The sequence below is a fragment of the Xenopus laevis genome, chromosome 9_10L (assembly GCF_017654675.1).
Source record: "Xenopus laevis strain J_2021 chromosome 9_10L, Xenopus_laevis_v10.1, whole genome shotgun sequence".
Classification (NCBI taxonomy): Eukaryota; Metazoa; Chordata; class Amphibia; order Anura; family Pipidae; genus Xenopus; species Xenopus laevis.
The window spans coordinates 24,826,876-24,846,867 of NC_054387.1; the positions used below are offsets into that span (position 1 = coordinate 24,826,876).

The 19,992-nt window shown below is 41.0% G+C and overlaps 1 protein-coding gene across 2 annotated transcripts in view; it reads right to left on the minus strand.

Moving 5' to 3' along the window:
• The window catches only part of dusp3.L (dual specificity phosphatase 3 L homeolog), a 57,239-nt gene extending 40,065 nt beyond the window's left edge, over positions 1-17,174 (minus strand). The window contains exons 1-2 of one of the 2 annotated variants that reach the window (XM_041576111.1): positions 16,646-17,174; positions 2,393-2,619 (exon numbers count right to left, since the gene is read on the minus strand). In XM_041576111.1, coding sequence (XP_041432045.1) covers positions 2,393-2,619; positions 16,646-16,767 — 349 coding nt within the window. In that variant the 5' untranslated portion in view covers positions 16,768-17,174. The remainder of the gene's footprint in view (positions 1-2,392; positions 2,620-16,645) is intronic. The other variant, XM_018235048.2, reaches the window with a different exon arrangement.
• Positions 17,175-19,992: the final 2,818 nt, after the last annotated feature.

Sequence of the window (19,992 nt, forward strand, 5' to 3'; positions counted from 1 at the left end):
TTGCTGCCTCTTGGATCCCATCAACATAATGCTAGTAATATAATTGTTTTAAAATCTAAGCACTTATTTTGTCTATAATTGGGTAGGTGTGTGGAATGAAGGGGGTTTTACTTCTGCTTTATGTATATAAAACTTGTTCATTTACTACTACAGCAGTGAAAAAAAGACACAGACTGGGGAGCCTATTTACTAAGAATCGAATCTCTTAAAATTTGTGGTTTTGCTATTTTTATATAAAACTTGAAAAATTTGAGATTTCTTATGTGTAAAAACCACGACAAAATAAAAACAAAAATCTGCCAGGTAAAAGTTATCAAGATCATATAGAAGTCAATGGCAGCTGTGCTGGTCCTGTTGGACCATTTTTAATTAATTCAGGCTTTTAGAGATATTGGCCTGAAAAAGTTGATTTTTAGAGTATTTAGAGTTATTCATATTTTTTTGGATCGTTTGGCCCGTTTTTTTTTATTTCATGCTTTTTTAAATTCAAATCTTTTAAAACCGTGGTTTTAGAGAAAGTGAGTTTAGTCATGGTTTCAAAAGCCACTAAAATGAGACTGTTGATAAATAGGCCTACACTGTATGTATGCCATTCATTACCAAGTTTCTTGCACTTCCCTACAACTGTGCTTGGTGGCAGTGCACCTGTGCCACCTTCTGTTCGGAATCACATGCAAGTGTGTTTATACAGTGTTCTCCCCAGAAAAAAGTAGTGGGCAGGCAGAGGACTTCCGCTTTATAAGCAGCTTTCAGGGCTGCCAATAGGACAGTGCAAATAAATTGAGCAATCCTACTGGCTTCAGAAATATAAAGCGGTGCAAGAAGCGAGGGAAGGGGGGGAGTGCTGGTCAATGTGTCTGGAAAAAAGAGCCTGGGTGTGAGGGTGCTATAGATGCATGGGAACCCTGGTGGGTCACATTTAAGATGCTGGTAATTCCAGGGTTAGAAATAGTTGTCAAATTCCAGTGTTCCCACTACAGCCTGTATCAATGTGCACAGCGAACTTGCACCTAAACAATCACAAGCAGACGTAATTTTTACAACAGGCAACAAAAATTGTGTTTTTTTTGGAAATTTTCAGTGCAATTGCATACAATGCTCATCAAAACACAAGTACAATTACAATTGCAAATATTTTGAAGCATTAAAGGAAAACTATACCCCCAAAATGAACACTTAAGCAACAGATAGTTCATATCATATTAAGTGGCATATTAAAGAATCTTACCAAACTGGAATATATATTTAAGTAAATATTGCCCTTTTACATCTCTTGCCTTGAGCCACCATTTCGTGATGGTGTCTGTGCTGTCTTAGAGATCGCCTGACCAGAAATACTTCAACTCTTAACTGTAACAGGAAGAAGTGTGGAAGCAAAAGACACAACTCTGTCTGTTAATTGGCTCATGTGACCTAACATGTATGGTTTGTTGGTATGTTTGTGAGTACAGTGAATCCTACGATCCCAGGGGGCGGCCCTTATTTTTTAAAATGGCAATTTTCTATTTATGATTACCCAATGGCACATACCACTAGAAAAGTATATTATTATGAAAATGGTTTATTTACATGAAGCAGGATTTTTCATACTAGCTGTTTTATGCAATATCTTTTTATAGAGACCTACATTGTTTGGGGGGGTATAGTTTTCCTTTAAGCGCAATTACATTGGACACAACTCCCCCTTGTGGATGAAATGATACTGGAATTGTGGGAAATATTGGCTCATGTGACCTAACATGTATGGTTTGTTGGTATGTTTGTGAGTACAGTGAATTCTACGATCCCAGGGGGCGGCCCTTATTTTTTAAAATGGCAATTTTCTATTTATGATTACCCAATGGCACATACCACTAGAAAAGTATATTATTATGAAAATGGTTTATTTACATGAAGCAGGATTTTTCATATGAGCTGTTTTATGCAATATATTTTTATAGAGACCTACATTGTTTGGAGGGGGTATAGTTTTCCTTTAAGCGCAATTACATTGGACACAACTCCCCCTTGTGGATGAAATGATACTGGAATTGTGGGAAATAGATGCTGAAATTTTGGTAAAGAACATGGCAAATTGCATCAAAAATTGCTTGTTGTACTCCTCTATAGTGTAAGTGAATCACCCTTAAAGTCTATTGAACTTTTATTCCACATGGAGCGTGGGTCAAATAACGTCTGTCTCCCAAAATCTCACAAAAATCTCCTGTATAGCTCTGTCCTTAATCTCGAATGAACTATTTTTATATTTTTTATATTTTTATATACCACAGAGACAAACAACAAATGTTACTTTTTTACCCATAATTTTAAATAACATTTTTATTGTTTTTCGAAACATAGACTGTGTCTGGGAAAAATTAATTGAATTAAATTTTCTTTTGCAATTACTTACCATTTTTTTGTGAAAGTGCTTGGCTGATAAAATCAGAAGCTTCCTCAAAATGAAAACTGAGATCAAAATGTGGTGTATCGTTGGCTTTAATTCCAAGATAGGCAATGCCTGTTCCACTGTAGAAGGCTGCATTTGTATTCACATGCATTAAAGAATTCCCTTCAGCAGCATTGATAATATGCGTAATGCCAAGACGATTCAATCTAATGACATTTTGTACGATATACCTAAAACATAAATTTGAACCATTTTAAAAATGCAGTCAAGTTAAAATTATTTGCTTATCTACAGATACATTATAACTAATTACCAATACTACATTATTATTATGAAGTTAGGTTATATAACAGGAATATAAAAGTAAACAAAAGAAAAATGAACACATAGATTAAAAAAATATATAAGAATTATAAGAATATAATATAAGAATATAAGAATAAAAATAATATATAGCCCTCTTCTGCTACTGCATGAGATCTAGCACGCATTTAGTTGCGTGTGCTGCTACAGGAGTCCTGTCCCTCTGCTATTTGGGAGAGCAGGTACACTTTAATATGTCTTGCCTCCACCCAAGGTCAGGACAGGCTGAACTGTAATACCCCTCCCTGGGAACTTCTCTGATTCACAATACACATAAACAGTGGAACGGTTGATGGATTTATTTGGCAGGACACTATACCTTTAAATTACAGTGATACAGGTAGCCTGCCAGCCAGGAGCAACTTCATTGAATAAATGCAGCTGATGATCTCTGAACTGCTGAGGGGAATCCCCACTTATGTGGCAGTTGCTTCAAAGTCCTGAGAAGAGCTCCCTTTAGTTTTCCGTGCTCTGAGAAGAGCATGCTTTGCTCTTCAGAGCCCTGATAAGGAGCCTCTTTCCTTCCGCACCCTAATGAGAGCGCGCTTTTCTGCCACTGGGGTTCCCTACTAAGATTCCCACACAAACTCTGGGAGTATGTACACTTTACTTGTACTCTGCTGATTCTATCTCCCAGCAGCACTTTCTCGTTCCCTCTTCCTTCCTGTCAGCTCACAGAGGGTGGGGCTCCTCCTCCCTCTGCTTGCACAGAAACCATACAGAGAAGAGACAAGTGTATATAGCTCTCCTACAAATATAAGAATATAAAATAAAAATCTGTTATCTGCAATGTAACCAGTGCCTTTTCTCCCTGCTTAATTGGCTGCCCCAATGGCTACTCAGCAGCTTATTTATATAAACTATAGTTAGGGTTTCCACCTGGCCGGTATTTTACCGGCCTGGCCGGTAAAAATGATGCTTGATACCAATGTTATTAATAGGAAAAACGCCAAGACTATAGGAAGGCCGGTATTTTTTTTCCAGAAAAGGTGGCAACCCTAACTATAGTAGTCTTTCTGAAGCAAACATGCCAGTTTTACCAGTGCAATGCTACCCACTGAGCCACCATGATGTCCATGCTAACTAATGTTTAGGGCTTTGGGAGAAAGATGTTATATCTGGTGTCTACCACGGTTTATTATAAACTACTAAAAAGAGACAAGACAGATTTGATTTGGGTTATTTTAGTGAATAAAACCTAAACTTGAGTTGATATAATAAACAATGGGCAATTCTTTTATACAGTAAATCAAAACATTGTTAACCTAGTAGAATAACAGAAGTCTGGAAAAGGCATTTTGTTGTAAATTTAGAGTAGAGGTAAGAAATCCCATCTAGAAAGTTCCAGTTTACAAAAGTACCATCTCCCATAGAGTGTATTTTAATAAAATTTCTAATTTTAAAATGGATATCCTTTTTCTCTTTAATAATAAAACAGTATCTTGTACTAATCCTTTATTAAGCTGCATGAATCCATATTGGTTATACAAATAAAAGAAAAATCCATTATCCACAAAAACCCTGGTTCCAAGCAATCCAGGATGATAGATTCTGTACCTGTACTACCTGGAAGAAAGCAGCTGACTGTATGTGTGGAAGAACAGGGGTTTCCTATGCATACTCTGGTGTCTTTTCCTGAAATCTCGGCATCAACAGGTCATATTCATTTAATTTGGAAAAATCTGACCTTGAGGATGATAAATTTGGGACCAGGCTGATTATATCCCTTCACAGTGCATTGCTATGGGATCTCTCTTTGCTACTTCAGTTCAGCACTTTTCACAGGGCTTGCTTGCATTATTATAGTGTAGCAATACAACAGTAACAAGCCTAAGTAAATACTTTCACCATCCTACTAGGAAACTTCAACTGGGATGCACTGCACAGCTGTAGGTATCAAAAGAACATTTCTGCGGGAAGGAGAATCTCTCTGTAGATCACAAAAATAACAAATAAAAAAACAAATAAATACAAAAAGTATTGTAGAAGTAATACCTAAATTGGCTAACAATAAAAATACATTGCAAGCTTTCAGAGCACCAAGGCCCCTTTGTCAGAAAAATACAAATGAAAGCTAGAAAGGCACAGCATATATACTGTTAGATCAGTGAAAGGCGTTAATGGGCAATAAATTAAGGAGTTACAGATAGATCAATTGTAGAATACAATGAATTAGGGTGGGTTGTAAATAGTCCAGGAGTCTGGATTCAGTCAGGTCACATAGTGTGACATGAAACCTGTCTCTAAATTAAGGCCCTGTCTTAATGTGTTAAATAACTCCATACATTTGAATTCATAAATCTTCCTTTCCCATTCAGTTTTAAAGTTCCCTTTTAGAATTAAGACCTGCATGTCCTGAAGACTGTGATTTTGACTGCAGAAGTGTTGCCCCACTGGCGTATCACATGATTTGGTGTTGATTTTATGTCTGTGATGGTTCATCCCTGTGCGCAATTTTTGTCCTGTTGTGATCAGGGTACCTATTGTAGTTACCTACAACCCACAACTAAACATTATTAGAAAAATAGCCAGAGACCTGCAACCAATGCTCCATACAGATACCCGACTAAAATAAATATTACTTTCTATTGGATCTAGAGACAAGAAAGACGTTCTAAACAAAAGTGGGAGTTTTATTTCAGTAAAAAACTTTATTACGAAAGTGCATACAGTGTTTGATTTTAATTCCTTTTTTCTGGTTTGGAAACCTATATGTTTTGCGCATCTATTTTAGATGATTCAAGCAAGGTGTTCTGAACTTTCCTGTTTAACAGATATTTATATAAACTATAGTGTTCTTTCTAAAGGAAACACATAACTTTTACCAGTTCAGGGCAACTAACTTAAAATGCTTTTATTTCTTGGTGTTACTGTTCCTTTAAGGCAAGCCTTGCATCATCTTAAAATCTTGTTTGTACACCAGAATGGGGGATCTGATGTAGATCCCCATACACTGGCTACACAATTATATGGTGAAGAAAGTGGGGGGATATGGGTAGTGCAGGGACATCTAGTGCTGAATGGACAAGGCCGGATTTACCTAGGCCCACTGCTGGTAGTCGCAACTGTCCCCTCCCCTTGGTAGGGATTGGTGCATGGGAAATTTAAAAAATGATTGTATCTCCAACACATTCCCAGTGTTTTTGAATTGATGTGGATGGCCCCCTAAAATCCTGGCGCCCTAGGCCCGGGCCACAAATCCGGAAATGTGAATAGAAAGTGAAAGTAATTGCCTCACCCCATCTCTATGCCTAAGGATAGAGGAGGGACAGGCAATATTTGATTGACATTTGAGATTTTTAAATGAGTATACAACAACTATTAATAATTCATTAAAAAAAATTGGATTTTATGTTTAATTTAAAAAGGACTTTTATTATACAGCTTTTTATGTCTGGGTGATAGGTTCCCTTTAAGAAGAATATATATGAGTTGGAGAGAGTGCAGAGACATGCAACTAAATTGGTTAAGGGGATGGAAAATTATGAGGGCAGATTGTCATGGTTGCGATTGTTCTCTCTGGAGAAAGCGAGGGGACATGATTACTCTTTATAAGTACACTAAAGGGCATTATAGACCTGTTTTTCCATAAAATGGACCTAGAGGAAAAGAACTTTCATTTGAAGCAATGTAGATGGTTCTTCACCTTCAGTGAGAACAATGAGGTTGTGACATGCCATGCCGGATGATGTTGTGAGGGCTGATTCTGTGAATGCCTTTAAGAGAGGGCTTGGATGATTTCTTGGACAAGCACAATATCCAAGGCTATAGTGATACTAAAATCTACAATTAATATAGATATTGGTATATATAGTTTAAGTGAGTGTATGGAGGGGTCGGTGTGGGTGTGTAATTATGTGCACTCAGTTTCATATGGCGAGGTTGAACTTGATGGACTTTGGTCTTTTTTCAACCCAACTTACCTATATAACTATGCATGAAAGCTTAGTAAGGGCCTTAAAGGGGCGGTTCACCTTTATGTCAACTTTTAGAGGGTTATTTACAAAAATTTATTTTTTCTTATATTTTACCATAAACAAACTCAACCTAACTCCCGTGCAGGAATTTTCTTATTTACTAATAATTAAACTCAAACAAATCAGATCAAAAGAAACTCGAAAAATTTGAGTTTTTATGAATACCTCAAATTCTTTGAGTTAATAAGTTTACAAAACTCTAGTTTATCAAGTTTTTATGAGAAAACCAGTGTCTAACACCCTAAAACACCTGCAAATTGTGAAAGTAAAAAAACATCTTCAAATGATTCAAGGGACCTCTGGCATTGACTTGTTTTGGGTCTTGGGGCATAATAAGTGAAAAAAAACTTGAATTTTTAGAGAAAACAAAACTCGACCTTTAATAAAAAAGACCACGTATTATGTTATAGAATGGCTAAATCTAAGCAACTTTTCAACTAGGATTAATTTTTTATAGTTTTCAAATTATTTGTCTTCTTCTGACCCCATCTGAAAAACAAATGTTCTGTAAGGCTAAAAATGTATTGTTATTGCTACTTTTTTATTGATCATCTTTCTATTCAGTCCTCTTGTAGCAGAGTACGGTGCTACTGACTGACCAGTTGGGTGTGATTAGCCTCAGGTGGCTAATCAGCACTCCTTAAAACCCAGGCTGGTCTTTCTCTAGGAATCTCTGACTGGGAAAGAGTGTCTAGGATCTTGACACAAAGGATCCTATGTAGGGATGCACTGAATCCACTTTTTGGATTCGGCCGAACCCCCGAATCCCTCGCGAAAGATTCGGCCGAATACCGAATCCGAACCCTAATTTGCATATGCAAATTAGGGGTGGGAAGGGAAACACATTTTCTACTTCCTTGTTTTCTGACAAAAAGTCACACAATTTCCTTCCCGCCCCTAATTTGCATATGCAAATTAGGATTCGGTTCGGCCAGGCAGAAGGATTCGGCCGAATCCGAATCCTGCTGAAAAAGGCCGAATCCTGGCCGAATCCCGAACCGAATCCTGGATTCGGTGCATCCCTAATCCTATGTGCCTGTGCACACACAGTTAACCGTGTGGAAGGTTTGACTGCCTTTTTGTAGTTATTACTTATACTGCTGCCAAAAGCAATTTTTTTTGTTGGAAAGAAAACTGACTTTTTTTGGTACCTGTTGCTGCCAGCTGAAATAAAAGCAATTTTTCTTTGAGACTTTTATTGTCCTGACACTTACTCTGTGGGAACCTGTCATACCTCTCCTATTTACATCTTCATATATTATTTAAATCAATGCATGGCTGCTAGGGTAATTTCGACCATAGCAACCAGATTGCTAATATTGTACACTGGATATCTGCTGAATAAAAAGCTAAATTATTCAAAAATCGCAAATAAAAATGAAAAACAACTGCAAATTGTCTCACAATATCAGTCTTTACATAATACTGAAAGTTAATTTAAAGGTGAACCCCTTTAAATAAGCCTACCACAGCCACCTCTGAAATGACTCACTGGTTGTTTAAAAATCAGTGAGAAAACCAAAAAATGTAAGTAGCTGTCATACACTTCACTCTGCATTACTACACAACCACACGTTTCAAAGAGTAATCAATTGCTAAATATATACTAGGAATGTAACAAGAGGGTTAAGTTAGGTTGCAAAGAGTAAGTTAGGTTGCAAAAAGACACATCAAGTTCAACCTTTTCAGTCTATATATAACCTGCCTAACTGCTAGTTGATCTAGAGGAAGGCAAAAAATCCCATCTGAAGCCTCTCCAGTCTACATCAGAGCGAGAAAAATTCCTTTTTTAAAAGGGTAACAGCTTACTGATATTTGCTGGCAAAAGCCACTGACAAAAGAAAACAAATCTTCTCCTCCTTCTCTCAACCCCTGAAAGAAAATTAAAAATAAAATCCAACCACATCACAACTCCATATGGTAGTAAGACAAAACAGATGCGCCAAAAAGGATAAAAATAGCTAAAAGCACTTAAAAACCCAATGGGTAATTCAGTGGAGGTAGTAATGAACTTACCTCCTCCAAGCAGACACCAACGAAAGTGGTAATTTTCAATAATAGTTTATTCACAAAACAAATAAAATAAAATAGTTTATTTGTCTTACTACCATATCGAGTCCACCCCGAGTGGAGGGGTATCATCCCCGTTTTCTTCTTCCACAGAGAGCGGCGTTTTATTCCTGAGTGGGGTCAGGATAATCTCCCCACCTGCCTATACAGTGGTTGCCTATCGGTAACCCTGGTTTGTGAGTATTAACTTGTTTACTCTACCATTACTCCTTGTAAAAACATATTACACTATTGGGGCTCTTGGTGTTCCTTTTTGTCACATCACAACTCCAGTACATGTTGTTCCTCCGCTAACTTTGGATGCACACTTGTGTTAACATATATAAAAACAAGAAAGAAAATATTTCAATTAAAAAAAAACTATTTCTTTTATCCACCCTTGTAAGAGTCTATCTTGAGCTTTTTATTAACTAAAATGCCTGCATACAGGAACCAATTCTGTCACTTAAACTGTCCTAGTAATCTCGTACTCCTCTGTTTGTCGATCATTTATTTGTTCAATAGCTGTAACGAACGTACCTGGTGGTCTAGGGGGGGGACGGCAGGGACGCCTGCCGCCCCCTCGGCGTGGACGCCCGCCTCGACGAGCGGCTTCCTGTAGGCCGCAGGCGCCCGCGTCTTAGGGCGCGCGCGGCACGCTCTGGTGTTATTTAAAGGCGCTGACGCTGTGACTGTGACGTCAGCGCGCAATTCAAACACTATTTAAAGCTCATTAGGGCTGTGGGACCTTGCCCGTGATAGGATTTTGTTTCCTGGTGCTTCTGAGCCTTGTGCTATATTCTGAACCTGTTTGATTCCTGTTTTTGACCTCTGCCTGGCTATTTGACTATTCTGACTTCTGGATTCTGACCCTTGCCTGATTACCAACTACCTCCTCTGATTAACCCTCTGATTGACTTCCTGGTTTGACCCTTGCCTGCCTGATAAAGTTTATTCTCTGCCTGCCTCGACCCGGCCTGATCTGACTACTCTTTTGCCTAAACGCCTTGTACTACGATCTTCTATCCAAAGATAGTTACTGTCGTGCCCCTCTGCTTATCCAGAACCCTCATCTTGCACCTCTCGTTTAAGTCCAGGTGGCATCCAAGTAAGCCGAGGGCTCCTCCCGATGCCCAAAGGCGGTCACACTACTGGTGAAGCACGAGCCGAGACCAGGGTGCCCGGTGTTTTGTTCTGGTGTTGGGTGCCGACCGTGACATTATCACGGGCCAAAAAATGGACGAAGAAGGTCGAGCTGCCGCTGCTCCTTCCACCACTGAAGCGCTACTTACCACACTGTTACAGCGCCTGGAAGCATGAGCAGAGGCAAGATTACCTGAATTTATGTCCTAAGAGGCCGGGAAACTTCCAAGCCTAAATGGAGAAAGGGAGCTCTATTTGGGTGCAGAAGTTTCCTCTCCCCAGTCTACCTCTAGGATTTTGATACCTGTTAAACTCACCTGGCCTACGGGCTCTGTCAGGGTGTCCGCTTTTGTGGATTCAGGGGCGGAGGGAAATTTTCTGGATGCCACCTTTGCGGCAAAATTTGGTATTCCCTTAATCCCCCTAATTCCTCCTATGAGGATTTTGGCAGTTGATAAAAAACCCTTAGGGTCAGGCCTGGTAACTAAAAAATCTGTGTCCCTTTCCATGTGCTCTGATAATCATCACAGTGAGAGGTTAGCCCTTTTTATCATTGAGGGTGCATCTTCTCTTATTTTGGGGTTACCTTGGCTTCAGACCCATAATCCTCATATTGACTGGGTATCGGGGAAGATTCTGCAATGGGGTCTTAAGTGTGGTGGTTCATGTATTCCTCAGGTGGTGGCAACCACTTCTTTAGAAGGTTTACCTGCAGCATATGCTGAATATGCTGACGTGTTTTCTAAGAAAGCTGCAGAAACCTTACCTCCACACAGGCAGTATGATTGCTCTATAGATCTAATTCCTGGGTCTATTCCCCCTCGGGGTAGAACATACCCTCTTTCCTTGCCAGAGGCCCAGGCAATGAAAGAGTATATTAAGGACAACCTTGAAAGAGGGTTCATTAGGCCTTCTAGTTCCCCTGCGGGGGCGGGCTTTTTCTTTGTTGGAAAGAAAGATGGTGGTCTACGCCCCTGTATAGATTATAGGGGTCTCAATAAGATCACCATAAAAAAACGCTATCCCCTCCCGTTAATTTCTGAATTGTTTGACCAGGTTAAGGGTGCTAAGATCTATTCTAAAATAGATTTTAGGGGCGCCTATAATCTCATACGTATTAGGGAGGGGGATGAGTGAAAAACTGCATTTAACACCAGGGACGGCCACTACGAATATCTTGTAATGCCCTTTGGTCTCTGTAACGCACCCGCCATGTTCCAAGAATTTGTCAACGACATCTTTCGGGACCTGCTGGGGATATTCGTAGTGGTCTATCTTGACGATATCTTGATTTTCTCCTCTAATTTGGGTGAACATAGAAATCATGTTCATCAAGTCTTGTGCAGACTCAGGGAGAATAATCTTTATGCAAAACTGGAGAAATGTATCTTTGAGGTTACTTCTGTTCAGTTTCTAGGGTTTAATATTTCCAGCAAGGGTCTTGAAATGGATCCAGGAAAGGTGAGAGCTGTACTGGATTGGATCCAACCCCAATCATTACGTGCTACCCAAAGGTTCCTGGGGTTTGCAAATTACTATCGTCAGTTTATTAAAAAATTTTCCTTAATTGTGGCCCCCATTACTGATTTTACTAAGAAGGGTGCTGACCCCAGCATCTGGCCTCCTGAAGCGGTACAAGCTTTTGACTTCCTCAAGAAGGAATTCAGTTCTGCCCCCATTCTTCGACACCCCGACACTGCGCTTCCTTTTATAGTAGAGGTAGATGCTTCTGAAGTTGGGGCAGGGGCAGTCCTTTCTCAAAGGCATCCAACAACCAACAAGGTGCATCCCTGCGCATTCTTCTCTAAGAAATTTTCTCCTGCTGAGATCAACTATGATATTGGGAATAGAGAATTGTTGGCTGTTAAATGGGCCTTTGAGGAATGGCGGCATCTGCTGGAGGGAGCAAAACACATGATCACGGTTTATACTGATCATAAGAATCTTCTGTACATTGAGTCGGCCAAGCGACTAAATCCTAGGCAGGCTAGATGGGCACTGTTTTTCACCAGGTTCAATTTTTCTTTAACGTTTAGGCCTGGTTCCAAGAATACCAAAGCGGAAGCACTCTCTAGAAGTTTCGAGTCCGATCCCTCTGAGTCTAGCGAGTGCATCCCCATCATCCCCAGGGAGGTAATTGTAGCAGCACTTGAATCTGACCTTTCCTCTTTATTGTCCCCTGTACAATCATCTGCTCCGGTGGATACTCCATCTGGGAGGTTGTTCGTTCCACAGGAGTTAAGGGAACAAGTGTTAAAGGAGGTTCACGATTCTAAGATGGCTGGGCATCCTGGCATTTCTAAGACAGTGTCTCTGTTATCCCATTATGTCTGGTGGTCTTCCTTCAAACAGGATGCAAAGGCCTTTGTTAACTCCTGTCCAATCTGCCAACGGTCAAAATCATCTCATAACTCTTCCCAGGGTCTGTTAATGCCTTTACCAATTCCTGAGAAATCTTGGTCCCATCTTTCGATGGACTTCATTGTAGATTTGCCCCCTTCCCAAGGGAAGACTGTGATTTGGGTGGTGGTGGATAGGTTCAGTAAGATGGGCCATTTTATTCCCCTTCCACACCTCCCTTCTGCTAAAACCTTGGCTGATCTATTCATTACTCACATTTTTAAGTTACATGGTTTTCCTGAGAATATTGTTTCTGACAGGGGGTTCAGTTTGTCTCGAAGTTTTGGCGTGCTTTCTGTTCTTTAGTAGGGATTGAGTTATCCTTTTCCACTGCATATCACCCCCAAACGAATGGTCAAACTGAAAGGGTTAACCAGTCCCTTGAACAATATCTTAGATGCTATGTGTCGGATAATCAGTCTACATGGTCCGAACTGTTACCCTGGGCAGAATTTGCATACAATAATGCTACCCATTCCTCCTCAGGGGAGTCTCCTTTCTTTGTTGTTTATGGTTTGCACCCCAAAGCGTTTTCTTTTTCTGACTCTAATTCCCCTCTACCCTCTGCCAATTCTTCTGTCCTGAAATTTTCCGAAATTTGGTCTCAAGTTCATAATTCGTTATCCGCAGCTTCCCTAGCTCAGAAAAGAGCTGCTGACAAATCCCGTAGGGAAGCACCCCAGTACAAGGTGGGAGATTTAGTATGGTTGTCGACTAAGAATATCAAGTTGAAGGTTCCCTCTCCTAAACTGGGTCCTAGATTCATTGGTCCATACTCCATCATTGCAGTAATTAATCCATCTTCTGTCCGTCTTCAGTTACCTCCTAATTTCAAAATTTCTAATTCCTTCCATGTCTCTCTGTTGAAGCCTGCCAATGATTCTCGTCTTCTGTCTGTTCCTTCCCCAGTGTTGGTTGAAGGTCAGCCTGAGTATGGGATCCAAGAGTTCCTCGACTCCCGCCTCGTGAGGGGTAAATTACAATATCTTACCAGGTGGAAGGGCTTCGGTCTTGGGTCTCAGTAGAGGACATCAAGGCTGACCGCCTCAAGAAGCAATACCATGCTAAATTTCCCGGTAAGCCTGGGGGTCCAGTGGCCCCCACTAGAGAGGGGGGTAATGTAACGAACGTACCTGGTGGTCTAGGGGGGGACGGCAGGGACGCTTTTTGTACAGAGCTGCTGAATATGTTGGTTCTTATTAATAACAATAACTGAGTGTAGCCAGTCTGAATCAAATTGTAGTTAAAGTGTATGTAATTGAACAGCATCAAAAAGCCTAAACAAATAAATGTCAATCTTAAAGGGATATTGTCATGAATTTAATGGTAACATTATTTATACTATAATTCAGGGCTGTCCAACAAAGGCCTGTTGGCCTTTGGCACTAAGAACCTTACTACAAGTGGAGAGTGACCATTAGCAACCAACCTCTGTACCCGATCCTGTAGCCAGTTTCCTATGTGCAAATCCCATTTTTAAATATAGGAATGACATCAGCTTTCCTCTAATCCATTCATACCATACCAGATGAAAGAGAGTCTGAGAAAATCAGAAATAGAGGCCAGTCGAAAAATGAACTAAGATCCCTAGATCCTGTGGGTGTATTCCATCTGGCCCTGGCACCTAGTTCACTATAAGTTTTAGTAAACCTTTATGAACCATATCCTGAGTCAGCCACTGACTACTAGATTGAGCTGAGCCAACAGTGCAAATATGAGGTAAGCAGGGCCGCAATTAGAAATCACGGGGCTCCGTAAAACAAAATCTGGCACCCAAGCCCCACCCCAGATCCTGCCCACTCCACATCACAGTTAAAAGACCACACAGACATCAGCGCTAAAAAAGTAACCCACACACAAGTTATAAAAAGCTATTGATAGTCAGGGCCCCCTTATAAGTTACAAACAAAAACATTGGTGCCAGGGCCCCCCTTACAAGTTTAAAAAAAATTAAAAAAAGAAATTGGCGCCAGGGGCCCCCCTCCTTACAAGTTTAAAAAATTGGGGCCCTCAACTTTTTTTAAAAAAAAACATTGGTACCAGGACCCTTCTTACAAATTAAAAAAATTTGGGGCCCCAAAGAATATTTTTTAAAACAACATAGGCGCCATGGCCCCCCTTACAAGTTCAAAAAAAATTGGGGCCCCAAAAAATATTTTTTATAAAAACATTTTTTAAAAAAAAACACAAATTGGTGTGGAATTGAACTCATGGCTTCAGGACTTCAAGACGCCACCTTTCGTGACTCTTTTTGCCACTTCAGGACTTCAATTTCGGCTGTTTTTGTGACTTTGTGTCTTTTCGTTGCTTCAGGACTTCAATTTCGGCTGTTTTCGTGACTTCGGGTCTTTTTGCCGCTTCGGGACTTCATGTTCGGCTGTTTTCGTGGCTTCGGGTCTTTCGGTTGTCCGGCACTTCCGCATTTCAGCTGTTCGGGACAGCCGATAAAGTAGAAAAAAATCTTTATTTAGACAAACATATTAAGCTTTACACATTTCGTGTCTATCTGACACATAGTCATAAGCTAATGAAGATTTTTTTCTACTTTTTAACTGATACTTTTGGTCTGATGTGCATGTGAGTATCAGAGTGCCCTTTAACTTCTATTGCTTCTACACGGATTGACCATCCCCCTGAGCTGTGGGCCAGGGGCAGAAGCACCTGGGCCACTGCTATACACAAAACAGACATATTTGTGCTCAGGGCCACTTTCAGAAATCACAGAGCCCTGTACGGCAACATTTTCTGGGTCCTGCCCACCCTCAAGCCCCATCCCATATCTCAACCACCCCACAGTAAAAAGGCCACACAAACATCTGAGCTAAAACATTAAACCCCCCCCCCCAAGCTATAAAAAGCAATTGGTTTACAGCCCTCCCCCCACATGCTATAAAAAGCTATTGTTGATCAGGGTACCCCTCTGCAACACGCAGCAAATTATACTTAGCAGGGACACAGAAGGGAGAGCTGACAGCAATAAGCACTGAGGGGAAGGGAGGGCTGAGCAGCAATCATGGAGGGAAAGGGAAGGTGTTTAACTTTCATAACCAGGCAAATTTTGTAACATTAACATGGTAATTAGTAGTTGTGGTAAAAAAATGGGCGTGTTACACTTACAAAGCCCTGCTCACTGTGTGTATTGCACAGCTCCCCCCTCCTCCCCAGAATGACATTTCCTCCCCACCACACATTAGTTTCTATGTCAGCACAAAGTCACGCGATTGGACAAGCAGGAGAATCAAACTGCAGCAGCACATTAAATACCTGCGCGACTTCGTGCTCACATAGAAACTAATGTGCGGCAGGGAGGAAAGGTTGTTCTGGGGAGGAGGGGGGAGCTGTGCAATACACAAAGTGAGCGGGGCTTTCTAAGTGTAACTAGCGATGCTGATTGGCTGGCTGTGGGGGCACTGGGGGAGAGGAGAGCAGGATTTTTATAGAAGCGTTCCTCGTGTCAGATAGACATGAAACGTGTAAAGCTTAATGTGCTTGTCTAAATAAAGATTTTTTTCTACTTTATCTTTATTTAGACAATCTGACACTTAGTCCTAAGATAAATAAAGATTTTTTTCTACTTTTTAACTGATACTTTTGGTCTGATGTGCATTTGAGTCTCAGAGTGCCCTATAACTTCTATTGCTTCTACACAGATTGACCGCCCCCCTGAGCTGAGGGCCAGGGGCAGAAGCACCCCATAAAGGGTTAAGTGGGGGGTTGAAAGCGGTCACAGCAACAGGTACACATATGTGTTTGGTGGGCCTCAGGATCCCCAGTTCAACACTGTATGGATGGCATAAGCACCAAAATAAGTTCAACAGGTGAACGACCATGGAAGTGCTCTCTTCAGAGAAACTGCAAAAAGAAAACTTGCTCACAAGGTTGGGTGTTGTACAGTAAAGTAAAAATTCAGCATCTCAAACTGTTGCAACTTGCATGAGGATTCCCAAAATCAGAATACGCTATCCGGCACAAACTGCAGCCCACCAATAAAGAACATTTCACCTTTTCCAACACAAAACCGTTATGTTGCCTTGTTCGAAACCAGTATATAAATAAATATAACTGTTAAGCTATGTATTAATGTGTGTGCTCTCATACAGATACCATAGTAATCTGATACTGATACAGTGTCATGTAACATGATCTTTGTCTGCTAATGCTTATGTCTTCTTGAAGCAAGAGAAACATGGTGTCTGTGTGCAGTTGCTCCTCTGTCTAAAAGAAAGTTGCTGCTCTGTCACGTGAGATTGAGCTACCGGTTATCCCATCTCTTAAGCAGAATGGCAACAATAATCCCCCCCTTTATGACACAAATTTAACTTACGCATCACCCACGTAAATTCTTGGGAAGACCTCGTTGAAATGTTCAGAAGGAAATCGATAACTGCCATCTTCTTCTGCAAGCAGATCATTTAGAACCTGCACAGATAACTCATAACCAGACATGGCAGTTCTCAATGTCTGAGGCTGAGCCCTCCGAAACTGTAGCAGGCGACAAAGATAAGGATAGCTAAAGACATTCCTCCTGGGATGGGGTTAATGTTTCAGTGTTAATATGCGTTGTGTGATTTACGTCACCAGAGGACTATTTGCCGCTAGGAACTAGCCACAAGTGACCACGGTGTAAGATTTTGGAAACATGCGCAAATGAACCAGAATATGGAATGCATTTTAGGATATTGTCAGGAGAACACACGCTCTGCGTGCGCTCTCCTAATGAAGTATGCAGACTCGCCTCTTTCTATACTCATGGATCCGAAGAGGCTTCAGGATCCCACATATGCTGCCCACATATGCTGTTTCAATCTCCCCCCTTTGGTCCTCCCTTCTTGGCCCTCACCCCTCCCTCCTTAGCCCCCAGCCCTCCCCGCTCAGCCCTCCCTGCTCAGCCCCCCCCCCTCAGGCTCTGCGTTTAGCTTGTGAGCCAGGATTGTCAGCCTTGCACCCTCAATAATGCAGGCATCTTTCGTATAGTCACCATATTTTAGTAATATCCATGAAAACCTCTAGTTGGTGTGCTTTTTTTCTAATGTTCTGCTTTTTAATGTTGTGCGGTTTTCTCTCAGCCAATAGATTTTTTTTTCTCCAACTAAGTTAAGGCTGTGACGTCTATGCTGTTAAACCATCTCAATATTTTAACTGTGCAACTGATTGCTGCAGAATGGTTGGGAATGCATGGTTGGTTGTAGTGCTTGTATTTCCACATTTGTACATGTAAGTAAAGCAATTAATTACATGAATAATAATTTGTCTATTTATGCACTTTAGCTTACTGCTTCATCTAATATTTTACACAGCAGAACTTGAGAGGGCATTCTTCTCTGTACCTAAATTACTTTCCATAGCTGTGTGTTTTAGTTAAATATATTACTTATTCTTTTAACTTATTATGTATAATAATCTTATTGGGACATGTTTATTAATTATGTTTTACCCATAGCTATGTTCAGTTTAGCTTAGGGGGTCATATAGCATTTTACACTGCAGTAACTGAGAGCGCATGCTTGGCTGTACCCAATATAGTTCCATATAAACCCTGTTAGTTAAGTGCATTATACTTGTTTGGTTTAAACTTATATTTCTAATAATCAAATTAAATTCAGTTTAGGTAACTGATGTTGTTTTTTCTTTTCAGTAGATTATGCAGCTATCCAGGTCCCAAGGGGGCTTAATGACCGCAGGCAAGACACCCAAGGGGTCTATCATCTCATGGTGCAGCCTGAGGGTTGCCAGTCCCAAAGATCCAAAAGCCGATTATAAACAATAATGTCATTTACATGCACTGCCTTCTAGATGTGGAAGTGTGAAAGTGCATGCTGAGAGCTGCGTTGATTCCTACCTGGATTGCAGCCTCCTGAGTAGGCTATAAGGTACCTTGTGGTAGCCCTCTTGTTTTTTATTATGTTTAATTAGAGACTACTGATATTGTTCTTGTGTTGCAGATGTCCACTGTTGCAGATAATGAACCATCTGCAAAGAAGGACAAGAAATCTAAGCATTTGCAGTGCAGGGCTTGTGATGATCAGTTGCCTGATAATTATGAGAAGAGAAGAGCAGTACTTGAAATATTTGGCGGATAAGGAGAAGGGGAACACCCCAGAGACTTCAATTGCCTGGATTAAGGATGTTGTTAAATCTACCATGAAGGAGATGTTATCCCGGTCTCAAAATGTGACTAATTTAGAGAGCATCTCAAGTCCAGTACATTCTTCCTTTTCCAGCACAGTTTAGTTGGAGGAGTCAGATATTAATTCTGCTGTTTCAACCTGACAACACCTCTAGATTAATTCAGAGCCACCATGGAAGCCTTGGAGGGAGAAGATCCTAAGACTTCCTCATCTCAACTCTTGGGAAGATCTAAGACTTTTCCAGTTCATTCTATTATGAAAGATCTTATGACCAGAGAGTGGAAGAGTCCGGAAAAAGGCCCTTCGTTTATTAGCGACACAAGTTAATTTTTCCCATTCAGAAAACAGAGGTGAGCGCCTGGGGGTTGCCTCCCAAGGTGGATGTGGCACTGGCCAGATATATTAAGACTTTAATTCCAGTACAGGATGGGTTAGGTCTTAAGCATCCCATGGATAGGAAAGCTGATGGTATCCTTAAGCATTCTTATTCCACAGCGGTAGCTCTGTGTAAACCTGCCCTAGCAGCTTCCAGTGTTTCTCGGGCATCTAAATTTTGGATTAAGCAGCTGGCAGAAGATGTAAATAATAAAGTACCCAGAGAGAATTTTTTGGAATGCCTATCTAAGTTGAATCGGCGGTAGAGTGATGCTGGAAGGTATTAAGCTGTCTTCAAAAGCTATGGCACTTTCCACGGCAGCCAGAAGAGCTCTATGGCTTAGAACGTGGTCTGCTGATGTTACATATAAAAACAGTCTTTGTTCCATGGGGTTTGAACCTTGGCATCTGTTCGGGTCAGAGTCCATTTCAGGCTCTATGGGAAGCAAACATCTTCCTCAGGAAACATCTAGGAAACCGGGAAATTGTGAGGGCTACTCACCCTGGTGGCCTAGTGGGCCGACGGGGACGCCCGCCTAACTCTCGGCGGGGACGCCACAATGCCAGTCTTCTTCTTCTGCGCCGGTTCCCTAGTGTGCGCGCAGCGTGCATCTACTATATATATAGACACATTGGCACAACAGCCTGAAGGCCAGTTAGGGGGAGATTTGGGGTGAGTGTTAATTTGTACCCTGGGTACCCCTGGAACTATATCAGGGTGCCAAATTCAAACTATTTAAATGGGACTTGGCATCCTATTCATTGCCCATTATAGGATCTTTAAGGTGAATTCCTGGTGCTTCTGTGCTGTATATCCTCTCTTAAAGGGATACTGTCATGGGAAAAAAATTTTTTTTCAAAATGAATCAGTTAATCGTGCTGCTCCAGCAGAATTCTGCACTGAAATCCATTTCTCAAAAGAGCAAACAGATTTTTTTATATTCAATTTTGAAATCTGACATGGGGCTAGACATTTTGTCAATTTCCCAGCTGCCCCAAGTCATGTGACTTGTGCTCTGATAAACTTCAATCACTCTTTACTGCTGTACCGCAAGTTGGAGTGATATCACCCCCTCCCTTTTCCCCCCAGCAGCCAAACAAAAGAACAATGGGAAGGTAACCAGATAGCAGCTCCCTAACACAAGATAACAGCTGCCTGGTAGATCTA